This window comes from Synchiropus splendidus, chromosome 16 (genome assembly GCF_027744825.2).
Source record: "Synchiropus splendidus isolate RoL2022-P1 chromosome 16, RoL_Sspl_1.0, whole genome shotgun sequence".
Taxonomy (NCBI): Eukaryota; Metazoa; Chordata; class Actinopteri; order Syngnathiformes; family Callionymidae; genus Synchiropus; species Synchiropus splendidus.
Window position 1 is genome coordinate 17,781,077 of NC_071349.1, and position 16,369 is coordinate 17,797,445.

Sequence of the window (16,369 nt, forward strand, 5' to 3'; positions counted from 1 at the left end):
TTTCCTTTCAACACTCTCCAACTTCTTTTTGTCTCGTTCTCACCATTGTTACTGTAGCACCACTCGCCACAGTTCATCCGCTAAGTCCTCGTTGATTTAATAACTGGCACTCGAAGATGATCGGAATATTTCTTTGACTTTTCGTGCTTCTGATTCATCGGAGCTGGGTAGATTGTGCTTTGAGAGGTCAGGACAGGGAGACTGTGGATTGGGGAGCAGGTATGCGAGACTCATATGCCAAGAGATAAGAAGTACTTTCTCACATCAGCTGGCCGCCGCCTTGCCTCTATCAAATTTTAAACTGGCGCCACATTTTGACAGTTGCTTTAACAGCGGAGACTCCAGCACTAGTGTCGCAGTTTAGGGATCTTTCAAGCTTAACTTATCATGACGATATCATGCACCAAATGTCTGTGGGATGAGTCATTGCCCATTTATCTCTCGTCGTTGTTTGACAGTGTTATTGCTGCGGTGAAATGGAGAGAAAGTGCCGTTCGTCTGCCCTGAAGACAATATTTGGATCTTGTCAGCGTGTGATAAAGTGCGAAAGTAGTAAACGCTCATTGCTCCGGTGACTCATGCAATGCCTCATCTTTATTCTGGTGTCGATGTTCAAGTGTTGTCACTGATAAAAAGAAGGTGTCGCAATTATGTTTTATATCATCGAACATCAGGAACCAAATGCAACTGCCAGCTGAATGGCTGGAGTCGCTCGCAGTGGGAGAGCTTGGATAATGTTGATGTTAATCCTGTATCACCCACCAGTAGCTCGGTAGGAGAGAAGGCTGGACGCTAGCAGTTGGGAAGGAGTCCCTTGAGGAACTGGCACTGGGTGACGATCTGCTCCATTCAGGATGAGCTGCAAAGATCTAGTGGTAGAAGCCAGCAGAGTGGGAGGGAGTCAGTTGGAGAGAGAGAGGTCCATACCTGGCACTAAACATGTGCAACCTTAAGTAAGAAATGGAGGTGTAATATGTAGCATTAACCTGATCGAGTCAGGCGAGATGATAGTCAAGTATCATGACCCGGTCATGTCGATATGTCTGAGCAACCTGTAGCAACTTTAACCACTTTTTTATCTGTCATTTCTAAGCTCAACAGAGAAAAGAAGTGATTGCTAAAGTCCAACCGACTCAGAACCTGAGGAGTGTAGCCCTTCACCTCATGCTAGGCTTGGTCTGTATCCAGTGTCACTCCACATCATAAACTAAAATAAATTGGGAAAAAAATCCGTAGTTAAGATGCTGCCAGGCCCAAAAATGCACAAGTGTGTCGTGAACTTCGATTTGAATCGCGAGCTCTGGGTCGCTTTTCCACAAGGTGAAGCAGACCCTCACTGACCTGTTGGCTCAGGTGATCAGAAGCAAGTTCTAGCACTGAAAAGCTTTGGCTGTGCTCCTTTTCTGTAGTCTGGACTTGTTAAAATTTAGAGTCAAGCCAGCCCAGATGAAGTCAGCAGCCAGTACCTGGCAGTGCTGAGAAAGGTTGAAGCAGGATCCCTGGTTCTTGTGTCCAATGCTATGCAGCTTCACCAGAAGCCCCCAAACAGCCGTGTCAAGGTTTGTTTGGAATGTTTCAAACACACCATCATTTCCACTCTGGAAACATTCATTCATTCATTTAATGATCTCTGTTTTGGGTTTTACAGTTTGTCTAGTCACGCTTTACACATGAAGCACTTGACTCGCCACAGTGCGCATTTGCAAAACAATTCCACACCCGCCATTGTTCCTAATGTCAACCGCTAATTGTAAAAAAAAAAAAAAAGGGTGCCACTTTTAGGTGCTTGATGTGCAGTGACATTTAAATACACAGCATTGTTTGGATATTTGAGAAAGATGTGGCTTGTTTGCTGTTTAGATTTAAAATTAGGTGCAACTAGAGCGGGACTGAGGTGGTGAAGTGATCCAGACCAGCTACAACAGTTAGTCAACAGTGTTATAGAGACAAGGACTTGATGTTCCTCACTGTTCTGATATAGATGGGTATTGTCCTTTTTGTCCCTATTCTAACCCCTGGATTACAATAAATGTCTAAAAGACATCAACAATAAGATGTTTGCTGCAACATACCTGGAGTTTCTTGCGCAAACTTCCTTCAACTGCACCGAGAAAATGTTGTTTTGAATGTTGGCTCCTTCCTCCAAATATTGATGTGATTGTTTTCACTGATGAAAATAAAGTAAAAGTGCAATGCCTCGCCCAGTTTCTGGTAACCATTAGTGCCTGCCTAAAATTCTAGCACAGTACTGTAGCTCCACGGTGATGCGGATAATGTCAACACTGAAGTTCTTTGACGTCTTGCCAAAGGGCTGGAATTGTTGCGCCACGATTTTGTGCTGGTGTTTAGATAAACACGCACAGACCTCCATCAGTAATATCAGAAGTTCTGTCATGCACAAGCATAGACTTCACAGGCTAATTCTGGACGTGGACGGGGCCAAAAATAATAATCGGAAGACGTCAACATGTTTGTTCGCTGACATGTTTGTTTTGGGGGGCGGCTACCCTCAAATTCCAGATCATTGTTTACCAGTGTGTTTGTAAATCCCTGACAAGGCAGAAACCAATGTTCCATTATTGCGACTCTTTGAGTTACCTGATCTCTTTTGGCGTGTTGGGTGACCTGAAATTCTCGTCCTTTGCAGTCTTCTGTCAGATCCCCTGTCTCAGCGGTGGCCGGTGTATCGGGAGGGACCTTTGTTGGTGTCCGTCCAACTCGACCGGAAAGTTCTGTCACCTGCCGGTGACCTCGGCCACGAGACCAAACACTCAAGTGAAGAAGGATGTCGGCCACAGCCCCAAGACGCTGTCGCACTCCATGTACACGCTACCACTGTCCAACCAACAAGGTGAGCATCTAGTGTCACTCAGATAAATACAGGCTGCACTTTGGTCCCACACTTTTCTCCCAAGACCTTTAGCCCTAAAACATCCAAATTCTCTGGTGGTGGTTTGTCTACACGTCTTTTCTGACGGACTGGTGACCTGGTGGTCTACCCCACCTCCCACCCAGACTGACTGCTAAGGCTTGAGCCTCTAACATTCATGGAGAATGAATGAGTGAATAACATGAACATGAGCTGTTAACTATAGTCTTATGTAGCTGTCCAGTTGTGTTTACTGCTCAGCTCGTGATCTGAACTCTGGTATTGTCCGTCCAGATTCATGATACATGACTTCACAAAGAAGGACAATAGATTTCAACATCTCCTGACTCTCTGACAAATCTGCTTTTGGTCTTCAAAACAACTTGATTCAAACCAGTGTGCATATTCTTTTGCAATGTTGGGCCGATCACTTCAACTCATTAGTCAGTCAAAACTCATGTTGTGGTTTTCATTCATGCGAGCTGGCGTGTCCATTGATCGTCCACGTTCTCCTTCCAGCTTCGCTCCATCCCTCACTGGTTAACGTCCACATTCAGCATCCTCCGGAGACAGAAGTCCAGATCCATCAAGTTGCCAGGGTACAGCCAGGCCAGAGGACGCCAACGACGGATGGTGCCCACTCTGTCCAGCAGCGCTCTCAACCCGGGAACGGACATGAGCACAGCACACGACGCACCAACGGGAATGAGCACCACCGGCAGAACGGACACGTGGGAAGATGCTTCCAGGACACAGTTGACGGACAGGTGCTTGCTTGATAGACAAGATAGAGGTTCAAGTGCTAGTAGTGGAGGAGACTTGCTCCCATCATACTGTGACAACAACTGTCAACCAATGGTTAAATCTGGACTCTATTTATTTATGTGATAGTTATCATATCATGCTTTGTATAAAAGGCTGTCTATGCTGCACTATGGAAGACTATAGACACCAACCAGGTCACCTCTACATGTGTTTTTCGTCGTGTCAAGTTACTCAACATGTATCCTCCCAGTAGGGCATCTTAAGGTCGCCTTGACTGTTGGTATGGGGAAACACACATTTCCAAAAACCAGTGCTGGTTTTGTCGCTATGTGCACAAGTTTTTAGAAGCCCCGGGGGTTCAGCATAGAACTGGCCTATGGCAGAGGGTATAATCGGGAACAGTCTATGGCACGAAGCCAATGGGCAATGGCTTCCTTACTACCAATCCTTTTTATCGTTGGACATACAAAAGACGCTCCCGCTACTAGGAGCTCTACCAGTGTCTTGAACCTCTATATCCAAGGTTGAGAGTAAGACAAGATGCTACTAACTGTCTGTGGTTGTGTACATGACTCACCTGGGTTGATGGACATACCATTTACGGTAGAGTCAAGCCCAAATGTCTGGCGAATCTCTAGGTTGCTCCTCTTTCTGTGGGTCCCCAAAAGCTGCCATAAATCATAAATCAGGCATTCTGCATCCTCTCTGGCTTCTCTTCATGGACTTTCTTTCTCTTCTGAGGTTCCTTATCCCAATGACACAGTGACCCACAGTAAAGCCTAATGTTGTGGGCCTGAACAAATGTCTGTGCTCTGTTATCTCTAGTCTCATGGAACCCAAAATGAGACATTCCAGACTGTGTACGGTTGCAGAGAAACTCTTTTCATTCCCCTTATTTGCTGCAGGATCTCTTATCTATTGACTATCTATTACGTTTTCGACATGTCTACTGGAAATCCAATAAGTTCTGATCTGATATCAATCTCCCATAATTTGGCAAATGCTCTAATGAGACCTGTGTGGAGCTTTTGACGGTTGGTGGACGGAGCTCGTGTCATGAGGCCCAGTAACCAGATCAGATGTGAACCGGCAAGAATGCACTTTCGCAAATGATGCAGCACAAATCTTGCACAGCTGGATGCTAAAAACTGCACTAATCAGGCTGAGTTTGGATTTGACTGGTGTGTGTGTGTCGTTGCAGTGTGGCAAACCTCTGCCAGGATTAACCAAACAAGAAGACTGCTGCGGGAGCGTGGGCGCCTCCTGGGGTCTGAACAAGTGCCAGAAGTGCCCAAGCAAGCCAGGTGAGCCCTGCGTCTTACGTAACCCGCTGAACAATCTTCTATTCACGGCCATGTTTGGATACAACGATGGCTATTTTGTCATTACGGCGAATGGAAACTGATACCTAACCTTGGCCTCTGAATGACGATAGGAGTCAATGAACACAGAAATATTATCAGTCTAGCATACTACGCTGGTTTCATGAGTTATCAGTTGCGTTGTCAACTGGCCATATAACTGTCTACAGACGTGGTGCAGGTTTTTAGAAGTACCCAACAATCACAACGTCAAGTTGAGCGAACCCTACTAGAAAAGTTGGGGCAATGATGTTGCGGGAAAGAAATGAGATGACATTGGCTCAAAGGGCAGAGTCCATTTTCAAACCGATACTGTTGCATTAAGTTCTCCCTTTCAGCTCAGCAGACTTTGCTTGAGGTTTATTCAGGAAATAAATGAATAAATTGCAGAGGCTCAAATTCAAGGATTCTGCCAGATCAGTCTCAACCCCTCTTGCTTTTTGACATCTTCGATTGGACTTTTTTTGACTCGCTGTTATAGGAATTATTCTATTTGTTCATTCATGGCCAATGTTCTGTCAGTCCCTGCTTCGCACATAACATCAGGGTGTTGTTTCGTTGTTGCCCTATCTTTTTAGTCGTGTCTGACCTGTCCATTGTCCGACAAAATTCCTTGGACAAATTTGTGGCAGGATGTGATGGAGGAGAGAGGTTGGACTCAATAGCATCTTTCATTGGATACGCATGTGTGTGGACACAGACTAGACTGATCGACCTGTCAACGACTGTCACAAAGACAAATGTTATCGGCACTTTCCTTGACTCCATGTCAACCAAACTGCCTTTATTTTGTTTGTGGTGGTGTCCTCCCTTTACTTCTGTTGGTTGGTCCATTTTACCGCGGAGCCAAGACGCTCCTCATAATTTCGCACAAACTCTAGCTTTAGTAGCCTAATAGTGTTTTTTTTTATATCCACAAAGTCGTAATCAGACTTATAAACTGTGCTAGCCTGTGATTTTAGAATCTTTGTAACCAGTGATTTAAGAGCTTTTATAGTGTCATGACATCCGACAAAAAGCCCCGCTGTTAACACCATCCTGACTCAACGTCTCTGGAGCTGCCCCTGTTTCATCAAGCTGTGAGTTTTCGGCCTCTGTGAAACTTGGATGGCAAATGAAACCACAACTAGCGTCAATACCAGCCTGGTTGTCGTACCACCTACCCTGCGGGGCAGCGGGCCAAACAATGCTGCGTAAATGATTGTCAGTAAAACAGCTGCGCACAAACCAGAGCTGCGGTAGGTCGGGGTTTATGGTAGCAAGCCTTTACGCCGACGGTGGGTGGCGACTGCCGCGCTCTTGGTTCGTGACTTGACTCGACATCCCTCTGCTGACCCTGGTGGAATTCTGGAAAGTGTCTTGAAAAGACAGAGATTTATTTCTTTAATCGTTCCTGGCTCGCAGCTTCACATTGGAATCGCTGACAATTAGCTGTCCTGCTCATCTGACCAAGACTTAATCAAAAGCAGACCCCATCCTTCTCTGTCTCCTCCATTTATCACCCCAACATAACAATCCTCTTCGCCCCCTCGGAATGAGAGAATTCTGCTCTTCCCTTGGCACGAGCTCCTTCGGCTCCCAGATGTTCCCCTCTGCTCCGCTCTTTGAAGTTCGACGGAGAAACCAAGCGAAATCTCTGTTCGCTCATTTCTGTGGAGCAGGGGCGGGATACTCTGTAGGCCCGAAGCCCGGGTCACACGCAGGCAGCAGACTAAAGACGAGGAAGAAGAAAAGGGGGGAAAGTCAGAATGAAATCATATACTTAGTCCCACAGGTCTTGGCTGGAGCTTTAATAAGAGAAATGCTTGACATTCCTCCAGAGTGTTATTGTTCTTAGTTTAGACACTTGGCGGGTTCTTTAAGCCGCATTCCTGCCTCAGAGGCCTCGACGTTGCTCATGTGTTGGAGGAACCTGCTCTCCCCGCTCCCGATCAGGTTGTGGAGACGATGCCGCTGCTGATAAACGTTGGACCTTGTCTTTATTGCAGAAGAGGCCGGTAACTGGAGCGGACAGGGAAGGTCCGGGAATAGGATTTGGGGATTTGTGGGGAACAATGGCAACATTCGGAGCACTGGACACTCTAACCAGGTCAAGATGACTGAAAATCCTACTTGGACCGCTAAAAGTGTGTTAATGTCCTCACGCTGAATCTGTTTTGTTTTTTTGCTGACAACACAAGTGACAATAATTAGAGCGCCATTACATGCTGCCAAAGACCACATGCTCATAATAAAATCATCTCAAATCTTATAGGGACATTAAAGACCTCTCAATAATCTTCCCTCGGGGGAGTTGACTGACACAGAAAAATATTGGTTTTGTTGCGACCAGTCAGCTCATCCTCTGGTTTTGAGGTCAAATGTACCAGTGCTGACTGTTCACATCGATTTTCAGTCGCGTACAGGTGTGCCACAGGGCTCTGTCCTCGGACCCCTCCTCAAGAGCTCAACATTTCCCTCTAGTTTAATATCCATTTCTGCAGATGACACCTTGCTCTACCTGTCTAGGAAACCTAACTCCACACTTCCGGTCTTCACTCCCTCTTCTTGGTTTGGTGTTCCCAAAAAAATGTAAATAATAAGCAGTTTGAGTCCATGTGGTTGATGGACTGGATCAGGACTGTTTCTTGACCCGGTGCCTGTGTCGATAGTCTCTGAACCGCTGAAGGCGGACCTAACGCTCTCTTTGAGAGTCGTGCCGCTGAAGGGGGCGAACCCCTATGAAGCCCCAGTAAATATCTCTGTGAACTTAATTTCCTCAATTTCTCTGTGCAGCCTGGTGGATGGTTTTACCGCTCTTCATCATCTTCCTATGTCACACCTATCCTCTTCACCTCCTCTTCACGCCTTAAATCACCTCTTCCATGGACCTCATAGATTGTAACCATCTTCTTCCACCTCCAAAAGTCCAACACTGGCTCTCCTCCCCATATTGTCCAACCCACATGGCCACCCCTGCTTTGGCCCAGTAACGTTTCTCCCCCTTAAATCTTCCAGTTTTTAATGGCTCCAACAGTTAAGTCCCCTCACCTGATGAAAATGGGACGCCACCAATGTATGGTCACATACGTCCCTCGCTGACCAAACTTTTTTCAGACTCAATCCCACTTCAAAACCACAAAGGTCGTCCAAACGAAACTAGCAATGGAAGGAAGGCGAGGCGGGCCAGCTCATTTGAAAAGCAGAAATGAAGAAGGCTAGAATAAAAGCAAGGAGGAATCCAACTGACAAAGGTGCTTTGTGAAGCTAGGAAAAAAGCAGATGATAAAATACTAGTAATGGGCGCCATAAGGCGGGAAAGAACACGAAAGCCTAGACCAAAGACTTGTCACCATCTAGTAAGGGGATCGATGATGTGCAGATTTGCCACAGCTGTGTTGGAGTCTGTCGCGCCCGAATAAAAAATACAAATCACTATTCCCCTGTTATTAAGGAAGGTAGTCTGACTCCTAGCATCACAAAGTGGCTGGAATGTTACCATGAAACTGTTATTAAACACCAAATAAATCCAAATGTTTGCGGCTAGTTCCAGGTGTGGCTACTGTGCACGCAAAAATCAGTGTTGTGTTTCCATGGACGCACAAATGCTGTGCCCCTTTAATCGACTTAAATTGTAGTCTGATAAAATGTAGCTTTTGTATTTCAAAATGTTGATGTCGCACCAACAGTTTATTAAATCCACGTTGCAGAGTGCGCTTGTCAATCAACTCCTAAGTTTCCTTAAAGTGCACGGTCTATCCCAGGGTTTAGGTGGGGAAGAGTTAGTGAAACCAAGCGCGTTACGCTGAGCCAAGGCGACCGGCCGATGCCAAGAATGGGATTTATTGCAAAGAGAGGAGTATGCTTGACATCGGAATTAAGAATAGAAAAAAAAGTCTGAGCTGAGTGGGAGCTGATGAGACAAGAGCTGGAGACGCAGGAGAGCGAGCCAGACGGCGAGCCGAGGAGAAACGGGGTCAGGTGCGTTATCAGAGCGCTGCTGCAGGTTGAAACACGGAGAAGGAAGCGGAGCTGTGTAAAGGGGTTTGAAGTGTTAGGACTCTCAGAACACCTGTCCCCACTCAGGTAACAAAGTGTCAACACAGATACAGGCTTGTCCACAGTCTTTCTTTAATCCCAGTGTAATGCTCCCTTCTCCTCTTTGATATGACTGGAGGCTTCGCAGGCGATAGGTGGTGGCAAACTCCCAAATTTCCACTGGGATTCACACACGCTTCATGAGTGTAAATCATTTCCTGTCTCGCCGCTTCAGATCCCAAATACTTGCTCAGAAATCATTCTGAATCAATCGTTCTCAGAGTTCAGCCGCTCATTGGAGCCCTCTAGTGGAAGTCAACATCACTACGTATATTGAACCAAATAAATGATGTAGATCACGGCGATCGAAATGTTTTCGCAGGTGGGAAGTGAAGTAGAGCCTCAGAGATCATGAGGCACATCTATCTCTGGGAATATCTCACAGTCAGATCTGGCCAAAGGGTCTGTGGAAATAAAAAAAAGTCCCAGATGACAGGGTAACCCCCTCAACTGCCATCGAAAATAAATGAACGTCTGAATGAATCACTGATCGGATGAAAAATCACGTTTGGTCACAGTCAAATAAATGTGCTCTGGACATGGATTTCGGAAGTCAAAGTCTTTTAAATGATGGGTGTGGGAGCGGATCGAGGAGAAAACATCTCTCTGATTCCTTTTTATGACATTTCTTGTTGATATTCCGCCATCACCAGCGTCTCTCTTGGACACCGCCTGTTTAGAGAAGTGTTCTTCATTAGGAATCACCTCCATTCATTTGGACGAGGGCACGGCCTTTCTACGATTTCTCCAGAAAAATTGCATGTATTCCCCGGACGCAGCCTTCACAGAGAGGCCAAATCCTCCGCTTACTGCTTTTTATTAGCATCCATCAAACATGGAAACTTGTTAATTACAACAAAAACCAGAGATGCAATTACTCTGGAATGAAGCGGCAGTGGAGCAGATGCGTTGGCGCGCGTCCACGGCAGCTTCTACGAGAAAGAGCTCTGGTCATTTCAACCGATTCATTCATTGGCGGTGACGTTGCTGCGTCCCGTCACACTCTGAATGGTGGAATCTCTGAACGGGCAGCAGCGTGGCGGATCACCGTCCACGCGCGGCACACAGATGCCAGCTGGAAGCAGATGTGGAGGAAATGCATGCAGCGTATCTAAGATAAATAAAGCCTTCTTGTTGGGAATGCACGCTGGCATGTTTCAAATTGCGACTTAATATTCCGCTGCTCACTGGTGATTGCAGAGAACTGCCGGTCTGTTTTAGATTGTTGCTCCATGGGATGGGTCCAGTGCCACGCGAATATCAGGGAGCGGGCTGCGCTAACTCTTCAAACAAATCCAAACGTACACAACCACTCGACGCGTGTTTCTATTCAAATGTAAGAAATGCAGAATCAGATTTTGTTTATTCCTGCTCTGGCTGTTCGGAGAGGCCAGAGCTAATGGAAGAGCGATAAAAGATGTTGCTATATTTGTCCCTTCAAGCTGCCGCACCACAATTTCCAGAGACCTAAAGTCGTGATTAAAGACTAATGTTTTTGAAGTGTGGTACCAGTTTGTCCGATGGCTACAAGTCAGGAAGCAGATTGGTGGAAAAGAGAGTCTGGCAACGGCGTTGGTTATTTTCCTTCGAGGCATCCCTGGGTAGAATCAGAGCTTCTCTTCCCAGCACTGTGGATGGCATCGGCCCATCTTCCATCTTGTCTCAGGGCGTCCGGGTGAGTCGCCAAGCGGCAGCTTGATTACCTGCCGTGAGTCAAAAAGTTTCCAGTGGAGTTGTGGGAATTAACCTGCAGCCAACGAGTCTGCTACTGGGATTTGAGTCGTGCCACGACAGGACTAATGGTATATTGCATTTGGTATCTGTGTTTGCCAGGTCTGAATACAGTGCAGCACAGTGCAAAAATACTGTGATGAATTCAAAAATACTTGTTTATTTATCCTTCAAATCCACAGGTAGTGGAATACTGGCTAGTGATGGGTAGATGAGGTATCGTGAAACAGTACTGCAGGGTTGATGAAACAGTGTCCTACTTTTCAGAGGCCTCTAGATGGCGCTCTTGGTTTAGAAATGATGTGAGGTTTAATTGAATTAGTTGTTCAAGTCCAAACATTTTATAACAGACAGCACCACCTTTCATGAAACCTCTTCAACCCTTCGATACTGTGTCATGAAACCTCATCTACCCATCACTAGCACTGACCAAGCTGGGCGGACATACTCAGTACTTATACTTGGAGCTCATTCATATAAGCAGCCGTGAGTCTCTCAGACTTTGGCCAGGTTTAACGCTTCTAAACTAATGCAGCAATCACAAAAAAATTGGGAGGAAATTGTTAACATATAAAGGTTGAAATGGAAGCTTTATGGTCCGTTGACGGTTCCCTGGGAGTCTCAGGAATGCGCCTTAATCTAAAACATCTAATCTTCTTAAAAACTGAGGCTGTCCGGACGACAAGACAAAAGATATGATCCCACCATGCAAAAGAAAAACCTCCCTTCTCACAGTAAGTCTTTAGAGTTGTTTTGCATAAGCTTCCTTCTCATATTAGATCCCTCAACAGGGGCCTCCCTCCATCCAAACTTCCCTCCGATAGCATTAGCAATCGTTGCGCACTGAGGAATGTTGCCTCCGGAGTTGAGAATTCAACGTTGTTGGCAGTAAGATGTGCGACACAAGTGGCTGGTGATGGACAATGACAGATTATTGAAGGATGACTAGTCTTCTGTCAGTCAAGGATAAATGGATGGGCGACATGTTTCTGCATTTACCTCAGGTGGACGTCGTAACTGTGGGCGACGCCAATGATGCGCAACTTGAGCTCAGTCTTGCAAAACTGCTTTTGTAACGGTGTTTGTCCATAAATGGCCGTCAAAACAGTGCGAGGTGTTTTCGTTGCAATTGGAAAATAGGGATTAACTGTCTTTTTGTTACTCGACTGAAATGATGTCTGAATGGGGGACTGTGAACCTTCTCCTCCACCACCTACTTAAGGCCCATGTTTGCGCCCTTTACATGCGAAAATTTCCCCATAGGCTTCAAACATTGTTCACGTCACTGATCTCATGAAGTTTATGACAATGACAAACTCCAAAACAAACATGGTGACTATGTAAGAAGCATTGACCTTGTAGTGTTGCAGGAGGTGGTTGTCGACGAGGCAGTTAAATATATCGCGACTGGATGACGGAGAATTTCCACCATTGTTATGTCTTCTTCGTGTCTCATGAGAGCTACGTATCGGGTAGTAGCAGCAACACTGCCCCCCTGTGGTACTGCTCCATTTGGTCCTTATCTGTAAGCTTCGTGGACGAAATGAACTCAGAGTCTTCCGTACATAAATGGGCCTTTAGTCTCACTACAAATCACAATATCATCAGCAAACATCACAGTCCACGGAGACCGCTCCCCAAATGCCAGTCTGTCTTTCACAAAAATCTGCTTTATTGGGTTGTAAATTCATCCACAAATGGACCATTAAACTGCAGCATTCCACAGAACAACTTATGTACTTAACACTTGATGACCACCAGAGCTTGATATCATACTTGCGTTTTAGATGATGGAAATAAAGCACTTAAATCCAGTCAACATCGGCAGAGTTCACCTCGGACATGCAGCCACTTTGTCTCATTACTTGGAGACATTGAGGAGACAAGCCTCAAGAGAGTTCACGGTTGGTTTAAAGCGTCCATTGAAACAAATGCGCATGTTTTTGGACAGAGGGACTGGACTGGAGGAGCTTTAGAGAAGCCACACAAAGGCGAACAGGGAAATGTCAGGATGGAACCCAGACGCTGTTGTTGTTTTTCAGGACCGGCTGCTGCCGGGGAACAATAAAGGTCACGTCGAGTGAACTCTGATTACCAGCGTTTTGGCTTCCAGGGAGACGAAATGTCAAGTTCAGATGGCTGAATGGGGCAAAACAAGTTCTGTGACCCAAACTGATTTGAACTCCGACAAGACTTGTCTCCCGGGTTCATTTTGAAATCGCCGCCGAATGCAGATGTCCTCCCCTCCCTGATAATAAGCTTCATTGAGACAGACCCCCCCACTGGGTTTCTCCTGGCATGTGCGCCCTGCTGTCACTCAGACCAGACTTTCCCTGATCCCATCACGGCAGGGGGCAGTGCCCACCGCCCGACCACAACAGCTCATTACTCACAGACTTGAGCCAGGGGATTAGGACCCTGGAAGATGGTTCGGTGGGCAGACAGGAACGGGGCGTCACTTTGACACAGTTCCCCCTCGCCCCCCCCACCACCACCACCACCACCACCGCCGCCCTCTTGGTTTTGACCCACTTCTGCTCTGTCGACTCTCAGGTACATTGACCCCGCCCGGTCCACTGGGTCGCAGCAGGACCAAAACATTACTCAGTTTCCCGGAGCTGATTACCAGAAATGTTCCATGTGGCACACATTCCAGTCGATCCTGGGAAAGTGACACAGATTCAAGAGCGTTTGGGGATTTTATCCACCGGACATTCCCTTAATCAATGCGTTGCCGTCCACCACATTTGTTTTACTCCCTTCAACATCTGCTTTTTGGGACCCTGATCGGAGTAGACACCAAAAAACAACACAGAATATGATGAGGGGTATTTGATTAAAGAGGTTCGGACTCCAGAGAATTTACTAGATGAATCTGATGTGACACCAAAAGTGAGCTTTCATCTTATATCATGGCGAAGGCAGCGCATGAAAACCGTGAAAGCTCTCAATAGCATGGAAGAAAATGGGACAATTCCTGGTTGAATTTTTTGAAAATCACAATCCTTTGAGAATCAGTTGATGGAAGAAGTAAAGAAAAAGAAACCTTTAATTTAGTTGGGTTTTTTTCAGGGTCCAGAAACAGTGAAACCTTGACCTCATTCTTCTCCAATATTAGCATTAGCCCAGTGTTATTGGGCCCCCATCTGCTGCCGTCCTTAAAAACACTCACCTGCGGAACATCTGACTTTTATACGCCACTAACACAATTACAAGTCTCCATTTGTGTCCATCACCGATCACCGCTCTGCGAGAGAGGACAGTCAAAACACAGCTCTCTCGTTGAGGTCGATGTGCTCTGCGACTGACGACAAAAGGTCAGGCCTCTCACAAAGATTTCCTAAAACATTTATGACATAACCGCCTCTTCACATGTCCTGCAGGGAATTACATGTAATATGATTATATACCAGTGGAATCCTGACGTCCTCCGCTGTTGTGTAAACCAACAGGGATCCATTTCCCTACGCTCACTGTAAAATCCAGGGGGGCCTCTCGAGCGAGGGTCCCCTTCATTTATTCCTCCGCCAAGACGCTGACATCTGTAAGTTATATGGCGGCTGGTAATGCGGAGCTTCGTTTTGTCCCGCGTGATGAGCGTGATGCTGCGTGACAGTGGGATCACTGAAGCCTTTCTCTCTCTCCAGCGTTCACAGTCATCGCCAACGGACAAGTGGAGTGTTCGCTGGGATACAAGAGAGTCAACCTCACCCACTGCCAAGGTACGATGTCACACTCCTAATGGTTTATCCTCAACAGTGCTGTTTGGAAATTACTTCCACATCAAAGTGTGTGTTTAAAAATAGCTTTCCTTGCATCACACATACCCTAGAAATGCCCTCATGTCTGTAGGTAAGTGACTCAACATTTATGTATAGGCTTCATTTTCATAAAAAAAAGTGGCTCAAGGGCCCCACCACGGTGAGGACGTTAAAGTTCCTGGTTCCTGACTTGGGTATAATCCAGAGACTCTCGGCCAAGTGGAAGTTACAACATGGAGCGCCATACAACAGGACTGATAAATACAGTAGATACCAAGTTTAGTTGAAGACCGTCGTCTTGCAGGGTTCACCACAGCGATTCTGGGGTCCCTTAGCTTGGATTTTCATCTCTTATGCTGGGATTTTCCCTGTAAAGGGGCACTTCACCCATGTCTTTCTTCTATATGTGGACAGGTTTGACTCACATTGCCAAAAAAACGGTTCCCAATCTTGGGCACAGCCCTCCACCAAGGGCAGATTTTTCTGCCTCCCCTTAGTTTGCAGGTGTAAATGCCTTTGTGGTCTGAACCCCAGGACTGAGTGATCAGAGCCCTGTGGATCTTGACTAGTTACATCCTCTTTCAGGTGCGTCTGACTGAGGCAAGGTTCTGACTTGAGTTCGCAATCGACCAATCTCTGACTTCACCTTGTTAGACGTCCAATGAGTGAAGTTTCCTGATATTAACAACGGCCAACCTCATTGAAACATAACTTAACCTTCCGCTTCTCATAGACCAGTCAGGGACCTGCAGCCTAATAAGACAAAAATCTGTGTACCAGCGCCAGTAAATGTGAAATCGCATCTCTTCATTATTCATGCTTTTCTTTTATGATTCATTCAAGATGTCGGTCCGGCTTCCTCTCTTAGCTCCTAAGACAGTTACTGACAGTTCACCACAATATTTACTCGAGTGCTTTAATGTCGCTCTCCCACTCGGCCGCCGCGTCAATCCCTAAAAATGATTCGGGTCTCGCAGCCGTCGCCAGACCTGGAATTTCGTCTTTATTATAGTGTTACGGGGTCCGGGCCTGCCAAAGTCGCTGGAGCTGGTGTTTCAGTCGGGGAGCCAAATTCACTATGAGGCTTAATATCCTGCTCCGCTTTGGTCCAACAATGGAGTCTGCGACGAAAAAATGATACTCTCCTCCAGCAGATTTTAAGAAATCGGCTGGGCTGAAGTGTGTTTATGATGAAAACCTGGTTGGATGTCAGCGCTGAGTCATTCTCTCCCAGCTATTTTAGAAATGTCTCGTCTGGTTTGAGGGCAAGGTTGAATTCGCCTTGGAATATTGAATTTTAGTTGATAAAAAAGAGCTAATTTTCAGTTGAAATCAACATTTTTTCTCTTCTTTAAGACTCAGAACAATGCTGGACGGCATATTTGTCATAGCTTCTAAATCTCACGGCACCATGGTTTTACACACGTCAAAAAGTCAGGGTGCGTTGTGATGTTGAGAATACACCAAAATCCACAACAGACATTATTTTCTTTTTTGCTCTGGACCTTTAATTTATGGGGAAAACGGATTTACATTTTCTTACATGCTGAGCCAGTTTGAATGACAGTTGGATCTCAAAGCGAATTCCTCCGTGTCTGTCTTTTCAACGTTTGAGAACAGTGTGGGATTTTAAGTCAGGCGATGTCATCACCCAGTGGGAGGAAACCTGTGACACCTCGCTTGACCCCTGTGGCACGCGGGCTTTGACACGGAAACAAAATCTGTTGAGCAGTTTTCCTGTGATGTTTTCCAAAGTGGAGGACTCTAGTGTAAAGGCTTCACCTTGCAGAAGGGCGAATGATGCA

General features: G+C 46.1%; 1 protein-coding gene across 2 annotated transcripts in view; it reads left to right on the forward strand.

Moving 5' to 3' along the window:
• LOC128747193 (latent-transforming growth factor beta-binding protein 2) overlaps nucleotides 1-16,369 on the forward strand; it is a 110,364-nt gene that overhangs the window by 51,595 nt on the left and 42,400 nt on the right. For both annotated transcript variants that reach the window (XM_053844870.1, XM_053844871.1), the window contains 4 exons: nucleotides 2,648-2,851; nucleotides 3,389-3,636; nucleotides 4,836-4,938; nucleotides 14,451-14,525. In XM_053844870.1, the coding sequence (XP_053700845.1) occupies nucleotides 2,648-2,851; nucleotides 3,389-3,636; nucleotides 4,836-4,938; nucleotides 14,451-14,525 (630 nt within the window). The remainder of the gene's footprint in view (nucleotides 1-2,647; nucleotides 2,852-3,388; nucleotides 3,637-4,835; nucleotides 4,939-14,450; nucleotides 14,526-16,369) is intronic.